The 27,292-nt window shown below is 42.0% G+C and overlaps 1 protein-coding gene across 3 annotated transcripts in view; it reads right to left on the bottom strand.

The window, feature by feature from the left end:
• USP22 (ubiquitin specific peptidase 22) overlaps positions 1-27,292 on the bottom strand; it is a 172,515-nt gene that overhangs the window by 119,383 nt on the left and 25,840 nt on the right. For 2 of the 3 annotated variants that reach the window (XM_060260527.1, XM_060260528.1), the window contains exon 2: positions 2,230-2,362. The exons of the other annotated variant lie outside the window; for it this stretch is intronic. In XM_060260527.1, coding sequence (XP_060116510.1) covers positions 2,230-2,362 — 133 coding nt within the window. The remainder of the gene's footprint in view (positions 1-2,229; positions 2,363-27,292) is intronic. 3 annotated transcript variants of the gene reach the window in all.

Raw genomic sequence — 27,292 nt, 5'->3', positions numbered from 1 at the left:
GTGAATAAGGGCTATTTACACAAAGTTTAAACACAGTCAGATCAGTGGTTCCATGTAACCTGTTCTGTATTGTCTATTCTGATAATACTATTCTGGTACAAATAGTCTATTCTGAACAGCAGTGTTTCTCTAAGGTGACAGGCAGAGGTCTTTCAGAGTCCTTTTATCCAAGATCCTTTAACAGGAGAAACCAGGGAATTAATTTAACACTTTCTATAAGCCAAACATATGCTCTGTCGCTAGCCTATGGCTTCAGTTCATCTGGGCATAATGTCTCCATCTGTGTCTAGAATAGATCATGATTCACTGTAGGTAAGAAAATCTTCAGAAAATGAGTTGAATTAAGATGTGATGAATCATGAAATCACACATTGGAGCCAAACTCCCTCACTTTTCACCATACAAACAAATTGCATAGCTTTAGCTGCTTGTTTCCATGTGAAATAGCAGCATTATCGTATTGGCTCCAAATCCCATTTCTCAGCCAAAACCCCCCAATACAGCTCATAATATTCGTAAGACGCAAAGTTACTTTTATAAGAACCCCTTTTAATTGAAACACTGAAATAATAAATGGATACATGCAAGTGGGGAACAAGAACAGATTGGGGGAGGGGGGACCAGAATTAAAAGACCCTGAACTTTAAAACACAAACTCAGACACAAAATATAAAATAAAAGAGAAAAGAAGTAGAAGGAGGTGAAACTGAACTGAGCCAGGTGCAGTTGTGTGATTGTGCTGTTGCCTGCCTCCCACTCTCTCAGCCCCTTATGGTGTTGCTATTCTCTGCATTACACATCCTGATGACAAAAGTTTTACATAAAACAACAAAAAAGTACTGAAAGGAAGTATGAGTTAATTATTTCTGGGCAACTCTGAACTACTTCTTTTAAGCTGCTTATTCGGTAACAGTTTCCATCTTCAGTTCTTTCTGTTCCTCACCAATACTATTAATAACAATGCTTTTTGAAGAGCAGTCTGAGGAATCCAGGAGCTTCTCAGAAGCTGATTGGAGGTTTCTCAGTGGAAAGATAGGAAAGTGCAGGCACCTTTGAAAGACACCTAAACATGAACTTCAAAGCCGTGTACTGTGCAGCCACAGGTAAGTGCAGTGTGTTTTCTAGGTCAGCCATACAGTCCATAAGGACGACAACCAAGTCTTAAAGACCTGGCCAGCACAGGGTTGGGATTAAGGTTTGTGTATAGCTCACTTCCGAAACAAACTGAACAGAAAGAGTTCTCTGAAAGCAGAAACTCTGACAAATAGTGCTTTGTAACAACAGATACAGATTGTAAGCACAGAAGCAAAGGTTAGGTGTCAGACCCATGTACAATGAAGGTCTGTAGGCAGATAATAGAAATACAATGGTTGGAACTGTCTCCCATTGTGTCGTCTCAAGATGTGCATATCAAGAGTAAAAGGGAATACAGACATTGGCATATATAATGATAAGAGAAGATGACATACTGTTTGCTGAATCCTATCAGGCTGAGCATCTGACAAGTCTGGGAAGGTGATGCAGAAGGTGCAAAGTTTATAACTAACGAAGTAAATACATAACAGTCAAAATCCATTTTTAAAACTCGAAACAGCTACAAGGAGGTTCTACGGCCAATGTCTAACATATATAGAATTATGGAAAAACAACACACATTCATGTAGGACTACTTGGTCCTAAGTGAGCAACCACATCTCTGTATTCCTCCCTTCTCATGAAAAATGGATTTGAGTACTTAAAGAGGGAAGAAGATAACAAGGATAAGATAACACTTGCCATTTGGATTTAGGAGCTAAGTCATACAATTCAAAAAACACGAAAAGGCCATTCAAGACTCAGTGGAATTGAAGTGCTTGCTCATTTTGTTAAAACAATCAGATGCAAACTTTGTAAGTGCGAACCTGAGGAACACAATCATCTTGCATGATTTCTAAGGGGGCTCTGCAACAAAATACAACAGAAATCCAGAAGAGACTCAATGCCCCAGTAGGAAACTGCTAGTTATGTCTTGTTACTTTACAATGGGCAACCTAGCCTCCATGAATCAAGGCTACAATTACAGAGGAGCTGCAAAGTTAGTAGGGAAAAATGAGATGATTGCAAGAGATGTTCTCCATGGCCTGAAGAAACTGGCTTTCTGGGCTCATCTGATCTGAACGTCATACTATTCATATTATAGACATCAGACCTTAGCAAACAAGCTGCTTTACCATAGGAAGATAAGCTTACCTAAGTTGTGTCGCTTTGCCTTTGCGTGCTCGTGAATGTGTTTCTTTGTAAAACAGCCAAAGAAGACACAGTAAAGGCAAGAATGAAGTCTGTTCAGATGGGCACCACACATGTGACAGATGCACGACTTTGCCTGTAATGTAAAGGAAAGACGTTAATTAAAAACAGCCAATATCACTGAGTTACAGTCTTGCATTAGGAAATATTCGTTGTGTTTCTGCCTTTAAAAGTGAACCACACTGAAAACTATGGCTGAGTTTCCTACTCAACTTTGTATCGTTGTCCATGATGCAACTCATTTTCAAGCTTGTTCTTCCAACTCAAGTCTTGTTTGTAGTACTTGAATAAATCCAAATCATTACTAACTGTAGTAATTTAGCCATACCATACTACTATTTCAGAATAATACACAGCCCCAGTTAGATCACTATTTCATTGGCCAGTCAAATAAATGGCCAATGTGAAGAACGTTCTCTCAAGCCAGAGATATGTTAATGTTCAGAAAAGCATGATATACAGTAGTAAAATGAAATTATTTTCCGCTTTGTCCATTTAATGAGGAAAAGTGAAACAAATGTGCTCAAACTTTAAGACTATGACCTCTTCAAGTGAATGAGCTACAGGCTCTCTAGGCTTCACTCAAATGCCAAGTTCATCTAATCAATAAATCAACTGTGAAACATTTGATCAGTTTAATCCAAACCTCAAATAAACAAATATGATTTTAGGTTAAAAGCACCTCCAGACACCTAGTATTATGAAATCTCATATTTCATCTAAGTCTGACAAATAAAACAAATTACGTAATCTAGAATTTTACAGCTCTTTAATACCAGGATCACATGCAAAGCAACAATTTCCATGGCAAATAAGTATGCTAACCCAGAAACAGAACACAGAGATCATTTTATGGCCATACATTCATTTCAATATTATGCAGTCTGTAGACAGTTACAATAAGCAGAACATAAACCAACAGGGGACAGTTTAAATTTTAAGTTTGCTTTGAATGTTTGAGGATGATCAACAACGGATCATAAATACATTATGGCTTGCTTCCTCCTTTGGAAAAAAAAAAAAAGACTAAACCTGGGAATTTGTGCACAAAAAAGAAGTGGTCTACCCATAAGGGCTACAGAAAAACATCTTGGTTGAAGCAAAAAATGTCTGAAGTTCAATAATGACTGTAATTAGAAAGCGATTCTTCATTATGATCTGGAAAACTGCTGAAATGGATCAACTGATAAAGACTGTCATCATACAGTTCGTTTAACTTTAGAATTAAGTGGACTCCTTCCATTTTTAATGCAAGCATGAAAGGCTGGAAAGACCTCCTGACACCAATTGATAATTTTTTAAAAAATCAGTAACTCCAGTTTACACTGAATGACAGCATGCTCCCCCTTCTCCCAACAAGTAAAATGTCAGTAACAATGGCTCTATGGGAACTAACAAATATGACTGCACACAGAAGTACATGCATATGCTCCATGAAACCTGCATCAGTAATGGCCAAGACAGTGATTTTTCTCACCACTGCAACATTATTTCAGCTTCCCAAACCCCACAAAAAGCTGCCATTTATGTCTACAGAAAAAAAGAAAAGAAAACGGGTGCATTTGGGGATGGCACTAAGGTGGAGGCTGATTCTTGTGGTTCTAATGTCTAGGATGCTTCAGGATTAACTCCTCCTGTCAGAATCCACATGTCTACTGCCATGCTCTGAATTATAATTGCTTCTGGATTATTTCAGTGTTAACTGTCTTTCGCCATGTTCGGCTGTGCAACTGCCCTTTTCCCTTCTCCTCATCCTTCCCGCTCTCCCATTTCTCCCCGTTGTAAACTGCATGTGAATTCTATAATGTCCTTGGTGACTGGAGATGTAACATGAAAGCGTTCCCGAGTGAATTGCTCTGGACCAGGGAGCACTCTGGTGCTAATTCCACATACAATCCTGGGAGGAAGCAGAGCCACGACCTTCGAGATAACAGTCTGTACTCTTTGAACTATGTTTTACTTTTGTTTAGCCTAGAGAATTAACTGCTTTTTGACTGTTTATGTTAGAACAACTAGTAAGGATGGGGAGAGGGAATAGTGGGGTTATTTTAGAGCTGCATGTATCAATACTTTTCATTCCTAGCAATGCCTTTGTGGTAAAAGATGAACATATGAACATATGAAGCTGCCTTATACTGAATCAGACCCTTGGTCCATCAAAGTCAGTATTGTCTTCTCAGACTGGCAGCAGCTCTCCAGGATCTCAAGCTGAGGTTTTTCACACCTATTTGCCTGGACCCTTTTTTGGAGATGCCAGGGATTGAACCTGGGACCTTCTGCTTCCCAAGCAGATGCTCTACCACTGAGCCACCATCCCTCCCGCGTGCTTGCAACATCTTGGTAGTGAAGTTTCACCTATCTAAACAGAGGAAAAGTCTGCCTGGCAAACCTTACACCTCCTCCTCCCCATTTCATATTTTGTTTACCCAAAAAAACCAAGGAAAACCAGCAAGAACTGAGCCCGCCACTATTTACAGATCTTTTTCCTGGATTCCATTTCTTGATGAGATGCAACACAGTGAAACACCACTGGTAACTGGATTTATTAAAATATTGGTGAACTCTTGTTCCATAGTATACATATAATCCATGAAAAGTCTTAAGAGTCCCACCTCCTCTTCCATTTGGCAGGATTCTATGAAAGCCAGGTGTTAACAATTTAACATTTTACTCTGGGTTGGACACTGGATTTTAGAAAAGTTATGGGGTATTAATGACAGGCATGAGGCTTACCACCACTTATAAACTTAATTTATTCCCAGACTTGTGCATCTCACACAAATTAAGTTTCCAAAGGAACACAAAAATCTAGTTAGATCCAGTTACAAGCCCAAGAAAACATATCTGCTTTAAAGCTTTTTAAACATGGACAAAATCTTGCCAGTTATCTACACACGTTAAAAATCTTATGACAAACTGATGTGTAATTGTGGTTCTGGGGCTGACACAAGTAATATATGAGCAGTTTCTATGAAAGAGGGCACTGATGTGACAACAGCTCTAACTACTGGCAATTTCGTTTCTTATTCAGTTGTAGAAGCTTCTTATCCAATTAAAGATGATACACTGGGTTAGAATAAAAAATTGTGATTATATTCTAAGAACTATTCCTTTCTTAAAGATAGTCACAAAAAGCTATATACAAAGTATATTTATGATACTCTCGGTCTTCAGATGTCCCCAAATAAGTTACAAGTATCAGGGTAGGAGAAGCATTCTCCGCAGCCTCGCCGTTTCCCGTTTATACAACTTTAAGGCCGGGGAAGGTGCCATGAACCGCTTTCCAGGCCAACCTCCCCCGCCCCCTACTGATCAGCTGATCCAGTCAGGGGGGGGGGAACCATGGCAGCAGTGGCAAGTGACTGCTGAAACAGCCGCGCTGCCGTGGTTTTCCCAGCTGATTGGATCAGCTGATTGTCGGAGGTCGGTCGGTCTGGAAGGCGCTTCACCTTCCCTGGCCTTAAAGTGGTAAAAACAGGGGGCGGCGAGGCTGCGTGGGGACAGGTGGCAAGACTGCAGGGGGGCGGGGCAGAGGAGGAAATGGAGGGAGGAGGAGGCGCCATAGGGGGGCAGCCGCCAGCTCTGGGGCCACAGTGGGCCAGCCAGCCCTGGAGCCGGTCCCTGGGACAAAAAAAAGTTGGGGGCCACTGACCTAGAAGATGGGATACAACCAAAATACTATTTATACAATTTAGCATCCTAAACAGGGTTGGCCACATCATCAGAACACCAACCACTCACATGAACTCCCTGGAACAACCTGTTTTCTGTGGCCCCAGAAGGGAGGACCCAAATTAAATCAAAAGAGTTTCCAGCTCTTTTTCAACAACACTTAACTCTTACTGAACTTAACATTATGGATGTGTTATATGAAAGTCAGTTTGAAAAGGTAAATACTTTGAAAAGCTTGCCAAGGAGACCATGATAAATTCGGAGTTAAACTGTGCTTTTTATGGAATTTTAAGTTGATTAAGGAATTTATTTCTGAATAATAATAAAAAATCAAATGTTACAAATGAGGCGTCAAGCATAGTATGCCTCCTACATATGGAAGATGTTAAGACAAATGATATACGAGGGGGATCATTCTTTCATTGGGGGAGTTAGGGACAAAGGATGGGCACAGAACGTGAAAATGGCACTTCATTTCATTTTGTAGTTTGCTGCGTTGCCTGAATCAGTGATTCAGATCACTTCATGTTTTTTTTCTATTTCCTGAACAATTTGTGGTTTGATGGTTTGTTCGTTTCGGGAAGTTGTAGAACAGCCCCTGAGTGGGCTAAAGATGCCAAACTTGTGGGAAACTCTTCAGCAGACTCTCCTCTATCTGCTTTCCAAGTTTGGTGTGAACTGGATTTCAGGGTGCTGAGTTACATTCCCCCAAAGCAGGTGCCCCCAGTAAACCGCTCTGCTAGGAGCTGGGGAAAGAAAGGGAAACTAACTAAAAAAGGCCCAGCAGAAACTCATTTGTATATTAGGTCACACCCCCTGATTGTCACCATTGTTTCACACAGGGCCTTTTTGTAGAAAACGCCCAGCAGGAACTCATTTTCATATTAGGCCACACCCCCTGATGCCAAGCCAGCCAGAACTGCATTCCTGCTCCAAAAAAGTTCTTGTTTCCTGTAAAACTGACCAGAAGCACAGAGGCCAGGAGAGTGGAGCTGCTGCATCTAGTCAGTTTCACTTTAATTTGCAAGGCTCATCCTTGCCAGAGGCAGAAGTGGCTCAGCTGCAGTAGAGGAAGGTGCTTGGAGCTAGAATGGAGCTGCTGGTAAGATGAATGAGTGTTGATTTGCTTTTCTAAAACTGCTGGGGAGCATTACCTAGGGTTGTTGTTTCGGGAGGGAACTCTGAGCACTTGATGCCTGCTGGAGAGGGGTTTCTGATGGCTTTTGTGTGTCTTTTGTGTAGCTGTTGCTGAGTGAGGAGAGCTTGTTTGCCTGAGGGTAGCTGCTGGCCCCACCCTCTGCTGTTGCTCTGGCTGTTGAGTCAGAGGTGGGTGGGGGCTTGAGCCTTTAATTTGCAAGGCTCATCCTTGTCAAGAGGTGTGAGCCTTTGGCACGAGCTGAAGGGCAAGAACCAAAGGGCTCTTGGCCTGTGGCTCTTAGCCTGGGGGTCTTGCTTGGGGGTTCTGTAGAAAGGTGGGTAGTTACTCACAAGTAGTTTCAAGTGGCAGTTGGTAGTAAGATTTAAAGAGAAGTCAAAGAAAATTCTGAAATGGATTGCAGCAGTATGGCAGGTGAGAGAGCTGAGGCGGTGACGTGTAAAGACTGTGGGATGTTTGTATTTCTACCTGAGAGTAGCAGCAATTACACTTGCACCAAATGTAAATTAGTAGCCCTGCTGGAGGAGAAGATACAGGGACTGGAGGCACAATTGTCCACACTGCAGTGTATAAGGAAAGCGAGGATTTTCTTGACAAAACGCATGAGGCACTCTTGAAAGGACAAGAGGAGGGAGAGGAAATGGTATCTCAGCAATTAGAAGAGAACCCAACACAGGAGGAGGGTTCCTGGAAAAATGTAACCCAAAGGAGAAAGAAAATCAGGAGATATTCTGAGCCTTTGCTGCTCAGCAATAGGTTCCAGGATCTCCCCACAGTAACTGATTCTGAGCCCTTGGAACAAAGGCTACTTCCCTAGCCTCTGCGAAGCTTGAACAAAGTTTCTCAGGATCCTGTGTATAAGAAGCCTGGAGCTTCTGCTCTCCAATATAGTGAGAGGAAGGTGGTGGTGACTGGAGACTCCTTGCTCAGAAGGGTGGAGCCAAAAGTGTGTCGACCGGACTTGTCATCCAGAGAGGTCTGCTGTCTGCCGGGTCCACACATCCAACATGTGACAGAAAGGATTGTAAGACTTCTCAAGCCCACGGATTACTATCCTTTCTTGCTGATCCACATGGAACAAATGATACTGCCCGTCATAGCCCTGAACGTATTAGAAAAGACTATGTGGCTCTGGGTCAGAAGGTGAAGGAGCTGGGCGCACAGGTTGTGTTCTCGTCAGTGCTTCCTGTCAAAGGCCATGGTTTAGGACAAGAAAGAAGAATATTTCAAATAAACAACTGGCTAGGTCGATTGTGTCATCAGGAAAGATTCGGATTTCTGGACCATGGCTTACGCTTTCGAGATGGTGGTCCTCTGTCGGGAGATGGTTCACACCTTATGGTGGTAGGAGAAAGGGTGTTTGGTAACAGCCTTGCTAACCTAAAGAGGGCTTTAAACTAAATTGCATGGGGAAGTGAGACAATAATTCAAAGCCTCGTATGATGCCAGAAACTGGGGATAAGAACAGTAAAGATTTGCAGAGAGTGGCACATACACTAGGTAATGTTAACTTGCAGATTTGTACAGAAACTAACATAAAACTTGGATTCCATTGTCTCTACACTAATGCGCAGAGTATGGGAAACAAACAAGAGGAATTGGAAGTCCTAATACAGGAAGGAGACTATGACATAATAGGCCTTACTGAAACTTGGTGGGATGACACTCACAACTGGAATATTAGGATACAGGGGTACAACTTATTTAAAAGGGACAGGCAAATGAGAAAGGGAGGAGGTGTAGCAGTATATGTGAAGGAGGTATGTACTTGTGAGGAAATATGTGAATCTCAGCATGGCAGCTCAGCTGAGAGTCTCTGGGTAAAAATAAAAGGAGTAAGAAATAACTGATATTATTGTAGGGGTCTGCTATAGACCACCAAGCCAGTCAAGGGACTTGGATGAGATACTCCTACAACAGACTGAAAAGTTCTCCAAGAGAAGGGACACAGTGATCATGGGACATTTCAATTACCCGGACATCTGTTCAAAGTCCAACTCTGCTAAAAATGAAATGTCAAATAGATTCCTGACTTGTCTTGCTGACAACTTCCTTTTCCAGAAAGTGAAGAAGGAAACAAGGGGATCTACTATCTTGGATTTGATTCTCACCAACAAGGAAGAATTGACTGAAGAAGTGGAAATAGTGGGCACCCTGGGCAGTAGTGACCATGTGGTTTTGGAATTTACAGTCTTAGGGAAGGGAAAAGTTATACGTAGTCAAGCTTATAGGTTGGACTTCAGAAAGGCAAACTTCGATAAACTTAAAAACTATGTTGGGTAAAATCCCATGGTCAGATATACTTAGGAAGAAACAGGTTCAGGAGGAGTGGGAGTTTCTTAAAAGCGAAATACTGACAGCGCAATCACAGACTATTCCTATGAGAAGAAAAAATGGAAAAAGCCTAAAGAAGCAGAGGTGGTATCAAAGATTTCAGGTTTTCACAGCTGGTAACATCATTAGGGTTTGTAGAATCTTTCGGGCTCAAGTGCCGTGTTCTACTGGAGAAAGTTTTTCTTCCAGACGTTTCGTTCTCGGCTGCGGAGAACATCCTCAGTGGCGTTGCAGCCGGAGCAGGCGCTCTGACCTTCTTGGCTGCTGTGCATTGCATCTGCTCCGGCTGCAACGCCACTGAGGATGTTCTCCGCAGCCGAGAACGAAACGTCTGGAAGAAAAACTTTCTCCAGTAGAACATGGCACTTGAGCCCGAAAGATTCTACAAACCCTAAAGCGGAGGTGGCTTCATAAACAGCTCTCTAAAGACTTGAGAAATAAAAAAGACTCCTTTAGGAATTGGAAGAAGGGCCTTATAACCAAGGATGAATATAAACAAATCACCAGTGCTTGTAGAGAAAAAGTTAGGAAAGCTAAAGCTCAGTATGAGCTTAGGCTGGCTAAAGATGCTAAAAACAACAAAAAAGGGTTATTTTCTTATGTTCAGGGTAAGAAAAAGAGCAAGGACATGGGAGGTCCATTGCGAGGGCAAGAAAGTGAAATTGTAACAGGCAATGAAGAGAGGGCGGAACTGCTCAATTCCTACTTATCATCAGTCTTCTCTTTTGAGGGAAATGGTGCTCACCATGGCAAAAACACAAAATATAAGGAGGGTATGAAGTTTCAACCTAGGATCAGCATAGGGGTAGTACATCTAGTTTCTTTAAAAGAAACTAAGTCCTCAGGGCCAGATGAATTGCATCCAAGGGTTCTAAAAGAGCTTGCAGATGTAATTTCTGAGCCTCTGGCTATTATTTTTGAGAATTCTTGGAGAACAGGAGAGGTGCCGCAAGATTGGAGGCGGGCGAATGTTTTCCCCATCTTCAAGAAGGGGAAAAAAGAGGATCCAGGTAACTACTGACCTGTCAGCTTGACGTCTATACCTGTGAAAGTTTTAGAACAAATAATCAAACGGTTGGTGCTGGAACATTTAGAAAGAATGGATGTGATTACTAAGAGCCAACATGGGTTTTTCAAGAACAAGTCATGTCAGACTAACCTGATCTCTTTTTTTGAGAAAGTGACTACCTTGCTGGATCAGGGGAATGCTGTGGAAATAATTTATCTTGATTTCAGTAAGGCTTTTGATAAGGTTCCTTGTTGACAAGTCGGTAAAATGTGGTTTGGATCCTGTTACCGTTAGGTGGATCTGTAACTGGTTGACAGATCGCACCCAAAGAGTGTTTGTGAATGGTTCCTCATCCTCTTGGGAGAAGAGTGACAAGTGGAGTTGAGATAGATTTGTCCTGGAACCTGTTTTCTTCAACATCTTTATCAATGATTTGGATGAAGGAATAGAGGGAATGCTTATTAAATCTGCAGATGATACTAAATTGGGAGGGGTTGCAAATACAGTAGAAGACAGAAACAGGCTACAGGATGACCTTGGCAGGCTGGAAAACTGGGCTAAAACCAATAAAATGAATTTTAACAGGGATAAATGTAAAGTTCTGCAATTTGGTAGGAAAAATCCAATGCATGGTTATAGAATGGGGGAGACTTGTCTTAGCGGTAGTAGAGAGTTGGAAACAAATAGAGAGAAAAAGGAAAGAGAAAAGAAACAGGAAGAAAGAAAAAGGGAGGGAAGGAGTGCAAGAAAGGAAAGACGAAAGGAAGAAAGAGAAAAGAGAAGGGGAGGGGAGGGGAGGGGAGAGGAGGGGAGAGGAGGGGAGAGGAGGGGAGGGGAGAGGAGAGGAGAGGAGAGGAGAGGAGAGGAGAGGAGAGGAGAGGAGAGGAGAGGAGAGGAGAGGAGAGGAGAGGAGAGACGGAAAGAAACAGGATGGGAGCAACTCACCTTTAAAACTGCTCACTCTCTCCAGATAGCCGACTCTCCCAATGCTTCCGCCCTCCCTTCCGCACCGCAGGTCAATTTCAAGCTGTGTAAAACCCCTCCCCCCCATTGCCTGATTGGTAGGAAATCAGCGCTGAGCTCACTCAGTGCTGGGGCAAGCCAGCAGCAGCTCGAATGGACTTGGAAGTGCGGGGGAGGGAGCCGCCACGCACCCTTTCCAGCCGCAGTCTGTTTGAGCTCCCGCCGGCTTGCCCCAGCGCTGAGTCAGCTCAGCGCCGATTTCTCACCAATCAGGCGAGGGGGGGGGCTTTATGCAGACTGAAATTGACCTGCGCTGGGGAAGGGAGGGAGAAGGAGGCGTGGGGGGGGCACAATGCCTCAGGGGGGAGGTGGGGGCGTGATGAGGGGGGAGGCACAGCGGGCAGCCAGGGGAAGGGAGACCCTGTGGCCCAGTGCCGGGTCACGACCCTCCCATTGGGATATGCTGATCCAAATCATTTATAAAAATTTTGAACAAACAGGTCCCAGGACAGATCCTTGAGGCACTCTACTTGTCACTCCTCTCCAAAGAACCATTCACAAGCCCTCTTTGGATGCAATCTGTCAACCAGTTATAGATCCACCTAACAGTGATAGGACCCAAACCACATTTTACCAATATGTCAACAAGATTATTAAGTGGAACCTTATCAAAAGCCTTACTGAAATCAAAACATACTTCAAAAGTGTGAAGAATATCTAGCAACTTTGAGAAGCTTCACTGCTTTTCATGGTTCTCTGACTATCCCCAGGAGCAGGAGAAACAAAAGTACGGAAAGATGCAAACGGATTCCCTGGTTCCAGTGTGCATCACCAGAAAGATCCTGCTGTCATCTCAGCAGGAAAGGAACTACCGCACAGTGAATTGTATAGAGAAGGTAGTGAACACAGATCAATGGTCCTATGTCCCCTCTAAAGAGCTGCTACATTTGCAAGATTAGAAACTCACTCTAAAGTGATCCAATTCCTTAGTTAACTTTATTCAGCTATTGCTTTAAAAATTTACTAAAATATAAAAAACCCAAAAAGGCATAAAAAGGAAATGGCAGTCCAAATGCTATGTTCCTTACAATCTTCATTTAAAAAAAAAACCAAACCAAAAAACAGCAGCCTAATATATAGTCATGGAGGGAGTATATTAAGGTGGTGTGTTATTTGAAATACCTGTTTTCATTAACACAAATGTACCAGATTTACCTGAGAGGAAAAATCAATCATCTTTAGCACAGGCTCAAATTCCACAATTAGCTCTCATGGGTAGAAAAATGACTCCAGTGCACTGGGAACTATGAACACATTGTTTTAAAGGTTCAATAAAACCAACTCCTCTAGGAATGATACAGGTGAAGAACCCCTGAACAAATGTTTAAATAATGGCTAGGTAGCTGCATCCCTGGGTACCAAAAGATAAACTTCTCTCTTCAACAGATTACAGAAAGATGGAAAATGGTTTCAAATTCCCTCTCCTTAAGGAACATGTACAACATACATGCGCTCTCTCCCTCTCTCCATACACATACTTATTCGCTGTAGTGATTTTATCAGTTTCCTGCAATGCACCACCGCAGTAGCCAATTCCATATGAGAACAAGATGACTGCCAATGCCGCAGTAGTGTGTTTTAAGATAGAGTATAAAAATCTATTACTTTACCTCATCATTCCCCTGTGTCAGCAAATCGTGAAAATGTTTTTAAACACCCTATTAGGTAATGCACTGATCTAATCTTCAGAGATGTATGACTTGAGAAGTAATGCAGTCAGCAAGCGAAGCAGCCATGCCTACCTGTGTGGAGCACTTTATTCCATGCTGCCCATGAGGCTAAGATGTTATTTGTAAGGCAAGATGACACACCAAATTTTTTTATTCTTAATAGGGGTGGCAGGAGTTGTGGGAGAAAGAAAAAGGTATACTCTTAGGAAGACTGCTATGCTTCTTTGACAGAAATGCTGCGAGCAGAATTAATAAAAAAGAGAAACTTATGGGAAATCAAGATCACCATTTCAGCAACTCACTGGATTTTTAGACAGTGACTTCTGGAGGTTTTTTCTGTGTTTTTAAAAGGGACTCTATGACATTTCTAGACAACACTGACTTATTTACAAACTTATTTTAATTCTGACAAGAAGGAAAAGATAGTTGCAATACAGATGCTCTACAAAATATCTACAAAAAGGGGAAAAAATAGAGAGGAAAGACAACAATGTCTTCCCCTCTAAGCTTGTGCCAAGTAGAGATTGCCTTACAAGTACATATAGGCCTCCCAGATACCCATGCCTTAAAACATCACATGAAGCTACACAATTCTTCCAGCCTGTACTTGGAGCTAAAACACATCTTCCATACAGGACCTATTAATGTACGGTACAATGACAGTAAAGTTCAGAGGTGTCCAAGTTTAAGGGTTCTGAGTCTGCTGATGTCCCCCTTTGCCCCAACAAATGGAATATAGAAAGACTAATGGCTTCACCTTTTGAATTAAGGCCTTGGATTTATAAACCCAAGTATCCTCAGGAACAATACACACAGCAGGCTTCTAGGATATAATTTTTGTAGGTTGCCTTGAGAACTTTCAATGTTTAAAGACACACAGATTTTAAATAAATAAACCTGCTGTTGGACTGTACCATCTCCAACATGATCTTCTAGGTTCAAACATTAATAGAACCATAAGCAACAGTTGAGTGGGAAAATGTTACCCTATAACATTAACAAATGGTAATAAATTTAATAAACCTGAGTAAATTATTATTACATTTAGGTCCACTTTCAAATTTGACACCTACGATTGCAGTTGCACAACAGTAGTTCAATGGGTGCCAGAAGATCAAAATGTAGTTCCTCGAGTCTCTTGAGCAGAATAAAAAAAAATTATTTCCTGAAAAAATCTAATTGAAGTTTGCATTAAGAATCAACAAACTAGAACTTGTACATACTCCCCAACAGACAGAATTTGCTTGTCAGTTTCCGTCTAGTTTATTAGAATTCTGCCAGCACTAAAAGGACACAAAAATCATGGCAATTGTTCAGATGAAGCACAACAGAGAAACAGAAGCAGCAAGGAATACTTTCACAGAAAGTCTCAACAACTAGGAGTTTAAAGAAGATGAACATTAACCAGTAATGGGAAGCAACACAGTTTCTGAGTGGCAGAACAATAAGGGCACATAAGAGACCATATATAAGGAAAGAAATGTTCACTTGATAGAAGTATTTCTCCATCAAGCACTATTTAGTTTTAACTACATTTTCCTAAAGTAAGGGTCCAGTCAAAATAATCAGCTGGTCAACAGAAAACCATTTCCGCTATCTAGAACTTAGATCAGACAGCATTTTTGCTAATTTAGAGGACAGTACAAACTCTGGCGTGACTTTGTCCATGGGGTCGCAAAGAGTCGGACTAGACTGTGCGACTGAACAAAACAAACTCTTATATGGAGGTGCCCGCTCCATAGGAAAATTCAAACTGGCAAAATGCTTATGCAAATACAATAAAAAGGTTATTATATATATCAGTTCAAACATCCCACTGCTATTATTTCTACATTTTCTTTTCTACTAGCCTGATTACATGATGCCACCCCCAGAAATTAGTAGATTATAGTGTTTGGTTTCATTTATGGACATGGTGCATTAAATGACAAAGCACTGCTCACTTAATACAAAACAAAAACATAAGACTCTCCAACAGCCAGCTGGGCTTACTAAGAAGATCTCTCAGCAAGACGTGTTTTAAACAGCAATAGAATTTTTAATATCTATGTTCCCAAAGGGCAAAACAACAAAAGTTTCGCAGCTAAACACTCCCCACAGCCCAACAAATGAGCCAATACAAGCATTACTTTCTTTCACATATGTTAATTTGAAAGGGAGACATTTCCACAAAGGAGCAGATTTGAATTCAATTTTACCGCTTTCCAATACATAGCATATATGTTCAGTTCTCTGATACAGATACTATTTTTAAAATCACATTTCTCTCTTACCCCTTCCCCAAGAAACACAGAGCAGCTCATCAAACCCCAAGAGCCACCCCCAAAGTAGATTACGATCTGACACAGTAACTGGTATGGCTCACCCACCGAGATCCTAAGATTTCAACCCAGCTCCCCCCCAGACCATATTCCATCATCGTTAAAGATCAGCAGCCAGAGGACACCCTGGCTTTTCCCCTGGGGGAACATGTTGGAATGGAGTTCCAGAACCTTTTCATGGAAACAAAATTATCAAAAAATGTTTTAAAAGTTCATGAGGGGGACCCCATGTGTTTCTCCTTCATTTCTCTCTTGATAGTTCCAGCACCTCTTTTTCCAGAAGAAAAGCCCTAGCTAATACAATAGACACCATCCACCACGATCTATTGCCTATCCTAAGGCAAAAACAGTGTAGAAGGGCTGGCTATGGCAATCGGGCTAGTAGTCTACTTTGGAGGAAGTAGGCAGGAAGAGGTGGAGCTCCTTTTCTTCTCCTCAAAAATAGCTGCTGATAGAATCATAGAACTGGAAGGGGCCAACCCCCTGCTCAATGCAAGATGAGCCTAGAGCAGAGGTGTCAAACTAATTTGTCACAAGGGATGGACTTAACTCTTACACTTTCCATAGCTATAAGAAACCACAGCATTCAAAACCCCAAGGGGGGCATTTTAACCTTCCAGGACATTCAGTTGCTGACCTAAGAGTAGCAGTTCTCTTACAAAGGAATTTCAGATTAGAAAGACTGCTGAATTGCAACTGATAATGAAGCTCAATCCATCCTCCTGGGCAGAACTGAGACCTAGGTTTCTTCTCTCATTACTAACGGCTGCTATTGTTATTTGATATCTGAAATCACTTCACTCTCCAAGACATAAAGACAGATGGGCTCATATTCTAGCTGTATCTGAAGAAGTCACCACACTACTCCCTCAGCTACTCTATGGGATCCCTGTGTGGTTTCAATGTTTCAGCAAAAACACTGAAAAAGCCACAGCTTCTTTTTTCCCAACTCAGCGCGTTATCCCACCCTGTGTGCCAAACTGGGTCTCCACACAGTAGAGTCTAGAATCTGCTTATCACAATCAAATACTGGCTCCACCTTCATTTCCACCCCTTACCCAACAGTCTGATTTCTCTTTCACTTGCAGACCCTTTTACCCCTAAATGGTTCTGTTCAGTACTCGGGAAAATTAAATAAATTGGTATCGATCTAGATTAATTGACAAACTGCAGTGAAACATATTTCACTTGATCCGTAGAATACTGGATATTGACTCCCAATTAACAATTGCTGAAGCAAGGGGCACATGCTCACCCCGCTTCTTGCTTCTTCCCCCTTCCCAAATTTGCATAACTCAGTACTTCTCAAATCTAATAAGCCCATGTCAACACCGAGCTTTTATGTTGGCCAGACTCAACATATTTCCATCATCCATGGTCTCTGGTAGATATAAGGGTATCTCTTACGAACAGAGACAGTGCAGATGTGGTAGAGAATCTGACTCTATATGGCACATTCTACTAGACTGTCCATTACTTTCCCAGCACCGACAGCGCCTGATCAAACCTCTCTTAACCCCCAACTTGGTGACAAGCAAAAGGATAGAGTTTTTGTTGGCGGACAAATGTCCCTCAATTACTGAGCAGATTGCAGAATTTCTGGCCCTAGCAGTGAATGAGAAAGAAATTAAAAATGGAGTCAGGTAGGGAAATACCTTGCCCCACTTTTCTTAGCTAAGTTTTGCATGTAACTTTGTATCTCCATGCTTGTTGGGCTTACAAATTACTGTGGTTTGTATGTCCCATTTTGAAATTCCTTTGGACCTTGTTTTTCTTTTCTGTTATGCCAATAAAGGTTATGTCTGTCTGTCAAAAAGTCAGCAATTATAGAATCATAGATTCATAGAGTTGGAAAGGACCTCTAGGGTCATCTAGTCCAACCCCCTGCACAATGCAGGAAACTCACAAATACCTACCCCAAATTCACAGGATCTTCATTGCTATCAGATGTCCCTCTAGCCTCTGTTTAAAAACCTCCAAGGAAGGACAGCCCACCACCTCCTAAGGAAGCCTGTTCCACTGAGGAATCGCTCTAACAGTCAGGAAGTTCTTCCTAACGTTGAGCCGGAAACTCTTTTGATTTAATTTCAAACCATTGGCTCTGGTCCTACCTTCTGGGGCCACAGAAAATTAAATGACTCATTAAATGACTCATGAAAGCTCATGCCCTGCCACAAATTTTGTTAAGTCATGAAGATGCTACTGGACTCTTGCTCCCTTCCACTAATAAGGACTGCAAGTGACGCTGTTAGGTTTCTTTTATTATTATTTGTACGTGTTAAAACTGGAAAGGGGGATCTCTCCAAGTGAAATAATGTGTTGTTTTCAGACTGGACAAAATCCACTCACTATTAGTGATGATAATAAACAGTTTAAAAAGCAAGGGGGGGTTAATGTGAAGAGAGGTAGCCAGGGAGGTGGGAGAGAGGGAGATCACGTGCTGAACTGGAATATATGGAACCATAAATGTATTTTTAAATACTTCGCCATCTATTTCCAGTCATTAAACCATGGAATCCAATTCAAATGTTGTAATTCCTAAAAAGGGTATTTTCAAAAGAAAATAAAACCCCAGACACGCACATAGAAATCTAATCTTTTTATTAAAAAGAACTTTTCAGAATAAGTCAAAATAATTTACATTTAATTCCCTTTATTACAGATGCATCTCTTTCGTGCACCCCTTCCTTTTTTAAGGAGCATGCGCATATGATCAGGACTCAAAGAAAATAGCAGAGCAGAGCTTGTCAGAAGAATCTTCTCCCCCGCCCCCCCCCCCCCAAAAAAAGAACTGTACATGCACAGGAAAGCTTACTGGAATAAAACTTTGGTGGTCTTGAAAGTTCCATGGGACTCCCTTTTCTCTCTCTCTCCCCTTCCACCTCCCTCCTGCCCCTCTCCAAAGGAAGGAAGACAGTCTTGGCAATGCAGGAGCAGCCCCAGCAGAGGAAGCAAAAAGTGAGCAGGGGAGCTTTTCTCCGGGGCATGAACATGCACTCTCTTTTTCCTTCCCCCTCACTTCCTCCCCAAAGGAGGGAAGACAGGCTTGGCAATGCCAGAGCAGCCCCAGTGGAGGAAACAGGAGGACAGGGACATCGTTTCTTTGTTGCAGTCTCTTTTTCCTTCCCCCTCTGAGAGGCTTGGTGATGCAGTGGCAGCCAGGAGAAGGAAGTGGGAGACAAGTAACTGCTCACAGGGTGGATACCAGCCCTGCAGGGGATGGATCAGGCCCTCAGGCCAGATGTTTGACACCCCTGTCCTAGAACATCCCTGATAAGTGTTTGTCCAGCTGCTGCTTAAAGATTGCCAGTGAAGGGGAGTTCACTACATCCTAAAGTTGCTGATTTCGCTGTTGAACAACTCTTATTGCAAACAAGTTTTTCCTAATATCCAGCTGGTACCTTACTGCCCTTAATTTAAATCCATTATTGAGAGTCATGATCAGTCTCCACTACACTGCACAGATTCCAAAGGCATTTTAGATTCTTACCACAGTTTACAGAATTAAAATGCATTAAAAATTCCAGAGAGGAAAAAAAATATGCAGGATAACCTGTTAGATTTTTATTGCATTTTATCCACTAACATAAGAAGGTCGTACCTGATTCATCAAATAACAAAGAGTCTGTACAAAATGGAATTACTGAGACATCTGAATATTTTTTACCCAAGTTAATGCAACGATAATTATTGTTCATGCTTCACCTCTGTATAGTTCTCCCAGCATTGTATTTGCCTTTAGGATGCAAATCTTCACATTAGAAATTGCTGTCATTAAGTTCCCATTCCTGGGCAGTGGGATAAGACTATTACAAGAGGTATCCTAAAACCACAAACCCCTGTGATTAGGCAATTTCTTTATCACATACTAGCCAATTCACCTTCACTATGGCTCATTTAACAAACAAGGTAAATCAAGAGCAGTTCAACTGGATCAGATCAATAGTTCACCTAATTCACAGCATTCTGTTATTCACAAGGGACCAACCCAGCATTGGTTCCTGGTTTGGGGAGGGGGGGAGCGTTAGACAAAGAGTTCCCAGGGCCACCCCTCCCCTTCACACTACTAGGCCCCTGTTGGTGCCCTCCCTCCCTTCCATGCATCCTTGTGCCTCCGACCTGCCAGCTTCCAAAACCTCTTACTTTCTGAAACAGTGGGCTGCCCCAGAAGCCCTGGCAGCTGCCCTATCTCAGATATGCTGATAGCAGCCCTGGACACCAGCTGAAAGTCCTATAGCAGCCCTGGACACCAGCTGAAAGTCCTATAGCAGGGCACCAATGCAAAAAACTATGGCTACTGATGCGCTCCGTCAGATACAGAGGTATATACTACCACTGAAGGTGCAATTTCGCAATCATGAACCCATTTAGAGTCTATCAGTGTAAATGCAAAGCAGGATCTTTGCACTAATAAGCAAGCAGTATTTTTAATACACAATATCATCCTTAGCAGTTAAACTACAAAGCTTTACCTTCAACTCCAAAATGAAATTGCAGCACAGTTAAGTTTTGCAAATACCGAGAAGGCAGAAATCATCAATAGCATGCTTTTAAAATTTGGATGAGGGATGTTTCTGGATATGGGAAAATTCTGCAGTATAACTCCAAAGAGAAAAGCATGACATTGAAGAAACATTTGGTGCGGGAAAGGCCTAGATAGCACAATTATACCATAAAAACATAGCATCACACAGATGATTCTATATAATACTATAAGGTTTTTAAAATATGAGCCCTAATTAAGTTCTCTGTCTCTAAGTAGTCAAGTCTTACTGCCCAAATCCCTCCTACAAATGCACGTGCTATTTTACCAACAAAGAAAATTGGGGGGACGGAAGTCAGTATAATGCCCTTGCTGTCTGATATTTCCCTCTGAAAAACAGCATTTCAGAAGTATACTGGAAGGGACATCTGGTTTCTACTGAGGAAGTTACTCAAATTCACCCTTAAAGCAGCTAGCTGTTAGGTCTTACAGGAGCAGAGATGCCAGTCTCTCTTAGCTGCTCAAATCAGCAAGTAATCTTGACCGAGACATTGTATAGGAATCATGCTATTATTAACCTGACCTGCTTGGACTAATTCCCCTGCATCTTCCCTCTTCTGTATCAGTATTTTGTTCTGACCATAGACTGAACATTCATCCCTTGGTTTACCAGTTCCAAGGCTGTAGGCTCCAGTCTAGGCCTTACACTGGAATTATTCCCTACAGAATATTTGCATCACTGACATCTTAAAACCATATTTTAACATCTGATGTTATAATAAGCTTTGGAAATTCAGGATTTGCATGAAAAGATACCAAAGAGGAGAGGGGGAAATGAAGACAAGAGAATTAGAAATGTACTTGAATGCAGATCTCTTATCAAGAATATGTAAGGAAGGTACTACTGAAAGAAAGGCAGAGTGTTTTTAAATAAAAGGAGATGGATTATATAGTTTGCTTTAACAAAGTCTGTGTCTTAAAGGTGCCACTGGACTCAAACCTTGTTCTGCTGCTTCAGACCAAAACAGCTACCCATCTGAATCTATAGTTTAGTTTATTTGATTTTAGCCCTCCTTCCCCTGCAAGCAGGCTCAGTGCGGGTAACAGCAATAACAATTAAACAATTAAAACAATTAATATAGATTGTTCACTAGAGTTTATCCATCTGCTTTTGTAAAGTATTTACATCCAGATTCCATCAATTTGGAAATCATAATCTTTTTTTTTTAAATCAGTTTTCATTGACACAACTATTCACCTTTCTGACAGGCAGTAACTCTGACCACCTCCCATCAGAGAAACGATTACCAGCTCAGTCTGGCTCATTCACACAATTCTGGAAGCACAAAAGCCACACAAGAATAACCTGTGTTACAGGAGGACCTTGTCATGTGGCATACAAACAACACTGCTGGTTTGTCTACATTTCACTGCCCCACACAAGCAAGAAGGTTAACTTGCTGGTTCCTGCCAAAGCATGACTGTGCACCAAATATGTTCTACACATGCTCAGTGCCAGACTGCAAAATGTCTCAAGAGTCCCCTTCTACAAAAGTGACTTCATTAGGGCAGAAGAGGCATCCAGCAGCAACTGCTTCAAAATCAGAATTCATTAACAGTAACTATCTATTGACAGAACGCTGAGAATGTAAAGAGGACTAGGGTAAGTTTAAAAACACACACAGAATTGGTACTACTTTCTAGTTAAGTACAAAGAAACAAGTTTCTTATGTATTCTGTACGTAAACCACCTACTTGGAATCCACAGAACATAAATCATACTTAGGAAGGGGCCATCACACTTAGGGAGCGGCTATCATTGTTTCAAAGGCAGAGTTTTCAGCTCATATTTCTGGGTGAAGTTCTGAGCACACTTGGACACTACGAGCTGAAGTAGGACGCTACCAAGTGACTAAACTGTAAACCAGAACCCCCTAAGCAAACTTTGCCAATTCTGTGAACTCCCCCAAGACACAACGACAAAAATCAATCTGTCTATAATTCTTCTTCTAGTGGCTTCCTATATCCACATCACGGATGTCTTAATGCTGATCTTGTTATCGTTGTTCAGTCGCACAGTCGAGTCCAACTCTTTGCGACCCCATGGACAAAGTCACTGATCTACCTTACAGCTATGTCATAAGAACTACTGAAAGTGTGTGTAAGCACTTTTAGGGTTGCCAGGTCCGATTCAGGAAATATCTGGGGACTTTGAGGTGTAGAGCCAGGAGACCTCGAGAATGGAGTCAGGAACAAGATTGTGACAAGCACAACTGAACACCATTAGGGAGTTCTGGCCATCACATTTAAATGGAGTGTGCTCCTTTTAAATGCCTTCCCTTCACTGGGAATAAGAGGACGAGGGCACCTTCTTTTGGGACTCATTGAATTGGGCCCCCTGGTTCAATCTTTTTGAAAATTGGGGAGGTTTTTTGAGGAATGGCACCAGAAGCTATGCTACCTCAAAAAAACCTCCAGAGCCCCACAGCTCGATTCTCCATATACCCCAAGGCAGGGGTCCCCAACCCCCAGTCCATGGACCGGTCCCAGTCCGTGGCCTGTTAGCACCCGGGCCATGAGTTGTATAATTATTTCAATATATATACAATGTAGTAATAAGAAGACGACGACATTGGATTTATATCCAGCCCTCCACTCCAAATTTCAGAGACTGGCTTTCTACCCCACCTCAGACACCCTGTGAGGTTGGTGGGGCTGATAGCGCTCTCCCCAGAAGCTGCCCTTTCAAGGACAACTCTGCGAGAGCTAAGGCTGACCCAAGGCCATCCCAGCAGCTGCAAGTGGAGGAGTGGGGAATCAAACCCAGTTCTCCCGGATAAGAGTCTGCACACTTAACATCACACCAAACTAATAGAAATAAAGTGTACAATTGTATTATCCAAAACCATCATTCTGCCCACCCACCTCGGGTCCATGGAAGAATTGTCATCCACAAAACTGGTCCCTGGTGTCAAAAAGGTTGGGGACCACTGGGGACCGGGTATAGTGAAGTGCCCAGTAGACATTCAAGACCACACTTTCTGATAACCCTGAAGTGATGAGGGGAGGGCCTCCAAATTACGGGATCCCCTGCTCCCAACTGGGAACTGGCAACCCTGCATTTTGTATACATGCTTCGTAATTTTACTAGTAAGAGCAATATACATTTAACACAGTAACCTTAACAGTATTCAAGAAGGTGTCGCCAGCGCAGAAGTATAAGAACACAGCAACTCAATGGCTTACAGATGGAGCTGGACAAACAAGCATGCAGAATTCACAAAAAACAAAACAAAAATCTAGTCTTGGCTACAGATATTTCACTTCCAAGACAGCTGGGTGCCAAAGTGTTTGTCTATAGCCCTCCGGGGTCAGTAGTCATGTCTGCTGTGATTCTTCTTGTTCTTTTGAAAAGATACACTTTAAGGTAAGGATACAGAAGTAATCCTGTTACTCTGATGGTTAATAGTGTTTCTTACCCATTCCCCATTCTCATACAGCCACCTCATACAGGGAAGGAAATTACCCATTATTATTTTTTGTCCTGCATACTATTTACTATGGTTGCTGAGAAGTAGGACAGAATGGTTTGGATGTTGTAGAAAAGCTATTACATGCTTACAGCAACGATCAGTGGTTTTGGAAAGGATTGCGATGATGGTTTTAATACATTATGCCAGGAAGCAATGCATGTTTAAAACCAAACCTAGCAACTAACGTTCATAAAAAATGCATGCAAAACCAATACAGTGACAATGCTGGCCCAATATTATGGCTATTCCTCAATTTTGGGATAAACTAACAACAGTGAAATGAATGTCCCTGGCTGTATAATCACTTATTTACTCTAGCAGGCCCAGGAGCTGCTTTTAGCTGTCATGAAAGGTTAGCAAACTCCTTTCAACAATATCTCTCTCCTGCAGCATTAGAGAATAAGACAAAAAATAAAAATAAAAGAAATTATTCCTATCTTTCTTGTACTGAATTTTGCTTCCTGTATGTATTGCTAAACACACACACCTAATTTTCTACTCTCCTCCACAGCTTTATGTCATCAAGACATATTTTATATAGTCTCGCATGCTGCATGTTAAGGCTTTGGTATTTTGCAAGCTGCCTCTGGATTTAAGGCAAACTTACGTATTTCTAACAGTGGGAAAATTTAATATTGGTGCTCTTATATAATAAATATCATATGACCCCTTCAATCAAGGTAAGGAAAGCAAGTACAACTGAACCACAGTGGGATAAGCTAGCCATTGTGCCTTTCTTCCAACACTATTCTAGCCTCCACATTGCAAGCTATTTTAGATGACAAATCCATCCCACAGTACAAAACTCAAAGCTGTACCACAGAACTCTGAAAAGGAGCTTTGAAGGTCAACATGATTCACAGCATCCCTCCCAGACAGAATGGACACATTTTAAAGTCCACCTTGCAACAAACTGTTGTTCCAGTGACATCCACTAATATGTGGTATGCTGCACGGGACCATCCTCTCTCCAAAGGTGTTTAACATCTACACGTACCCCCTCGCCCAGTTGGCCCAGAGGTATGGGCTGGGTTGTCACCAATATGTTGATGATACCCAGCTCTATCTGCTGATGGACAGCCAGCTGGACTCTGCTCCAGAGGTACTGAACAAGGCATTACAGCCCACGACTGGATGGTTTCAACAGAGCTGACTGAAACTGAATCCAACAAAGATGGGGGTCCTGTACCTAAACCGTGGGAATCTGGGACTGAGAATCCAGCTCCCAATCTTTGTTGGGACATTACTGGTGCTGTTGCTGAGGGTAAAGAGTTTATGGGTGGTCTTGGATGCCTCCCTTTCTATGGAAGTCCAGACTGCCACTGTTGCTCAATCAGCCTTTTATCATCTCTGGCTGGTCAAGAAACTGGGTCCCTATCTCACTTCTCAGGCCCATGAAGGGCTCACTACCAGACTGGATTATTGTAACTCACTCCCTGCATGAGGCTACCCTTGAACTTGCTCTGGAAACTGCAGCTAGTGCAGAATGCAGCAGCATGGGTGTTGACAGCAATGTCTGTGCAGACACACCTTCAGCGCATGCTGCACCAAGTGCACTGGCTGCCAACAGAGTACTGGATCCAATTTAAGGTTTTGGTGCTAACCTTCAAGGCCCTATGTAGCCAGGGACCCACAAATCTTTGGGACCACCTTTCCCCATATGCGCCATGCAGAGCCTTATGTTCCAGTGATCAAGATCTTTCAGCTGTTCCCAGTCCAAAGGACATCTAATTAGCCTCAACCGGGGCCAAAGCTTTTTCAGCCCTGGCCCCTGCCTGGTGGAAAAAGCTCCCACTTGAGACCAGGGCCCTGCAGGACCTGTTACAATCCCACAGGGCCTGTAAAATGGAGCTGTTTCATCAGGCTTTCAGTTGAGGCACCAGACGTCCAAATCTATCTTGGCCTCCCTTTGTGGATAGTGCTGATTCTTTTAATCTAGCAAGTTACCAAACTGCGCCACTCTGAAACGCCTCCATCCAAGTTCTGTTATCAAGGCAAGCTCACTTTGATTTGCTGCATAGTTAATTTTAATGTTAATCTTGCTGTTAAATTCCTATTTAATGTTATTTTACAATATGTCTATGATACTCTGTAACCTGCTTTGAGCCCGCTTCTGGAGAGGGCGGGATAGGAATCGAATACATAAATAAATAAAACTGGAAGATGCAGAGATTGCACAAGGTTTGTCCAATGCAGTACCCAAGAGGGGAAAAAAGACGGAACCAAGCTCAGCCCTCAAAAGAGAAAGCTTGATGGGGGGGGGGGGCAGTGAGCGCACAGAGACACAAACTGTAACCTTCATTTATTTAAAAAGCTATGATAAAAGATCTCTGTTTTCCTGTATGACAAGTAGCACCAGAAATTACAGGAAAGTCCAATTGAGAATAAATTATTAGTAACCACTTCAAGAACTGGGCGATATAACAGGTTGCCTAGCAATCTCCTCCAGTGAAGATATTTTAAGTAGTAACTAGGTAAACAGTGGGGGTGAAATAGGAATGTTGCAATACCAAGGAATGAATTAGGGAGCCCTTAAGATCCCTCAAAGTTACAAGGATAATCTTTGTTTTTCAAAACTGTCCTTACTTTTATTCCAGAAGCTAACTCACCAACACACTATTAGACTACTTTACAGCTACAGGATTGAGCACACACAGTTATGATCAAGGTATAAGCAGATCTATCCTGTAGATATTAATGAAGAATAGACTTTTAAAAAATTACTACAAAAATGCTTCAGACCACTTGAAGGTAATACAGGCCGATACTGATATGACAAAAACCAAGAAAATTTTACTTCCAAACATTGAAGCCAGTAGCTTTGCACTATCCAATACGGTTCACACTTGCAAATTAAAATCATGAGGAAGAACTTTTAGCATCCAATGCAGTATTTAAGCACTGTGATGTCTTAGATATGAACTAAGATACGGCTGCGGCAGTTCTGTTGCACAGAAAGGGTGAGCTAATGAATGCAAGGAGAAGGCAGCTGGAACCTCTGGCCCGCAAGGAGAATGTACAACCTCTAATCTTTCTAAACGTCTACAACAAAAATCATATTTGATACTTTGTTTGAATATCCCTAATTATGTAGCATTAAAGTACCACAGGAAGTCCTATATGTATCATTTAAAGCGATTAAAATATATATGATGGAAGGCAAACATCTTCCTATCATCCCACAGCTGCAGATGAAGAAATGAAATTTTCAATCATAAGAACACCAGCAGTCCTGAGATGGATAGCTTTCAAGACACCACTTCCAAGTCTCTACATATCCATCTTGCTTCTGGGAAACATTTCCCAAAGCCATCACTGCTGCTACACGAAAGGAGGTAGACAGAGAATCATGTTAATTTCAAACTCTAACCAAAGTGCTTGGGGGGAGGGGAGATGGACTGATATCCATTAAGTGAGAGAACTGAAGGAATACTGATTAATAAAGTCCTCATTTAGCTACACAATATTCCATATGCATCCAAGAAGTAAAAGTGGATCTGCCCTTTAATGAGAGAGGATATTTAAGACTCAGTACAGGACACCACTAACTGCCCAGTGGGCAGCTACATATTACTCCAATCACCTCTCAAATGGCCAGAAGCAAGCACATTCATCAGAATTATAGCACATTTTCTTGCACAATGGAACACATTTAAAAAAATGACCAGACTAAGCCACAAATGTGCTATTGGAATCAATGAATCACAGCCATCCTGTAGTCTCAATTTTTTAGCTGTAGATCTGCATGCCACACAACCAGTGCAGATGGGTTACGCCACATGTATCTTCTAATTCCCTTACTCCC

Source organism: Heteronotia binoei, chromosome 20, assembly GCF_032191835.1.
Source record: "Heteronotia binoei isolate CCM8104 ecotype False Entrance Well chromosome 20, APGP_CSIRO_Hbin_v1, whole genome shotgun sequence".
NCBI lineage: Eukaryota > Metazoa > Chordata > Lepidosauria > Squamata > Gekkonidae > Heteronotia > Heteronotia binoei.
The sequence above is the reverse complement of the archived record's forward strand: the minus strand, read 5'-3'. Positions and strand labels throughout refer to the sequence as shown.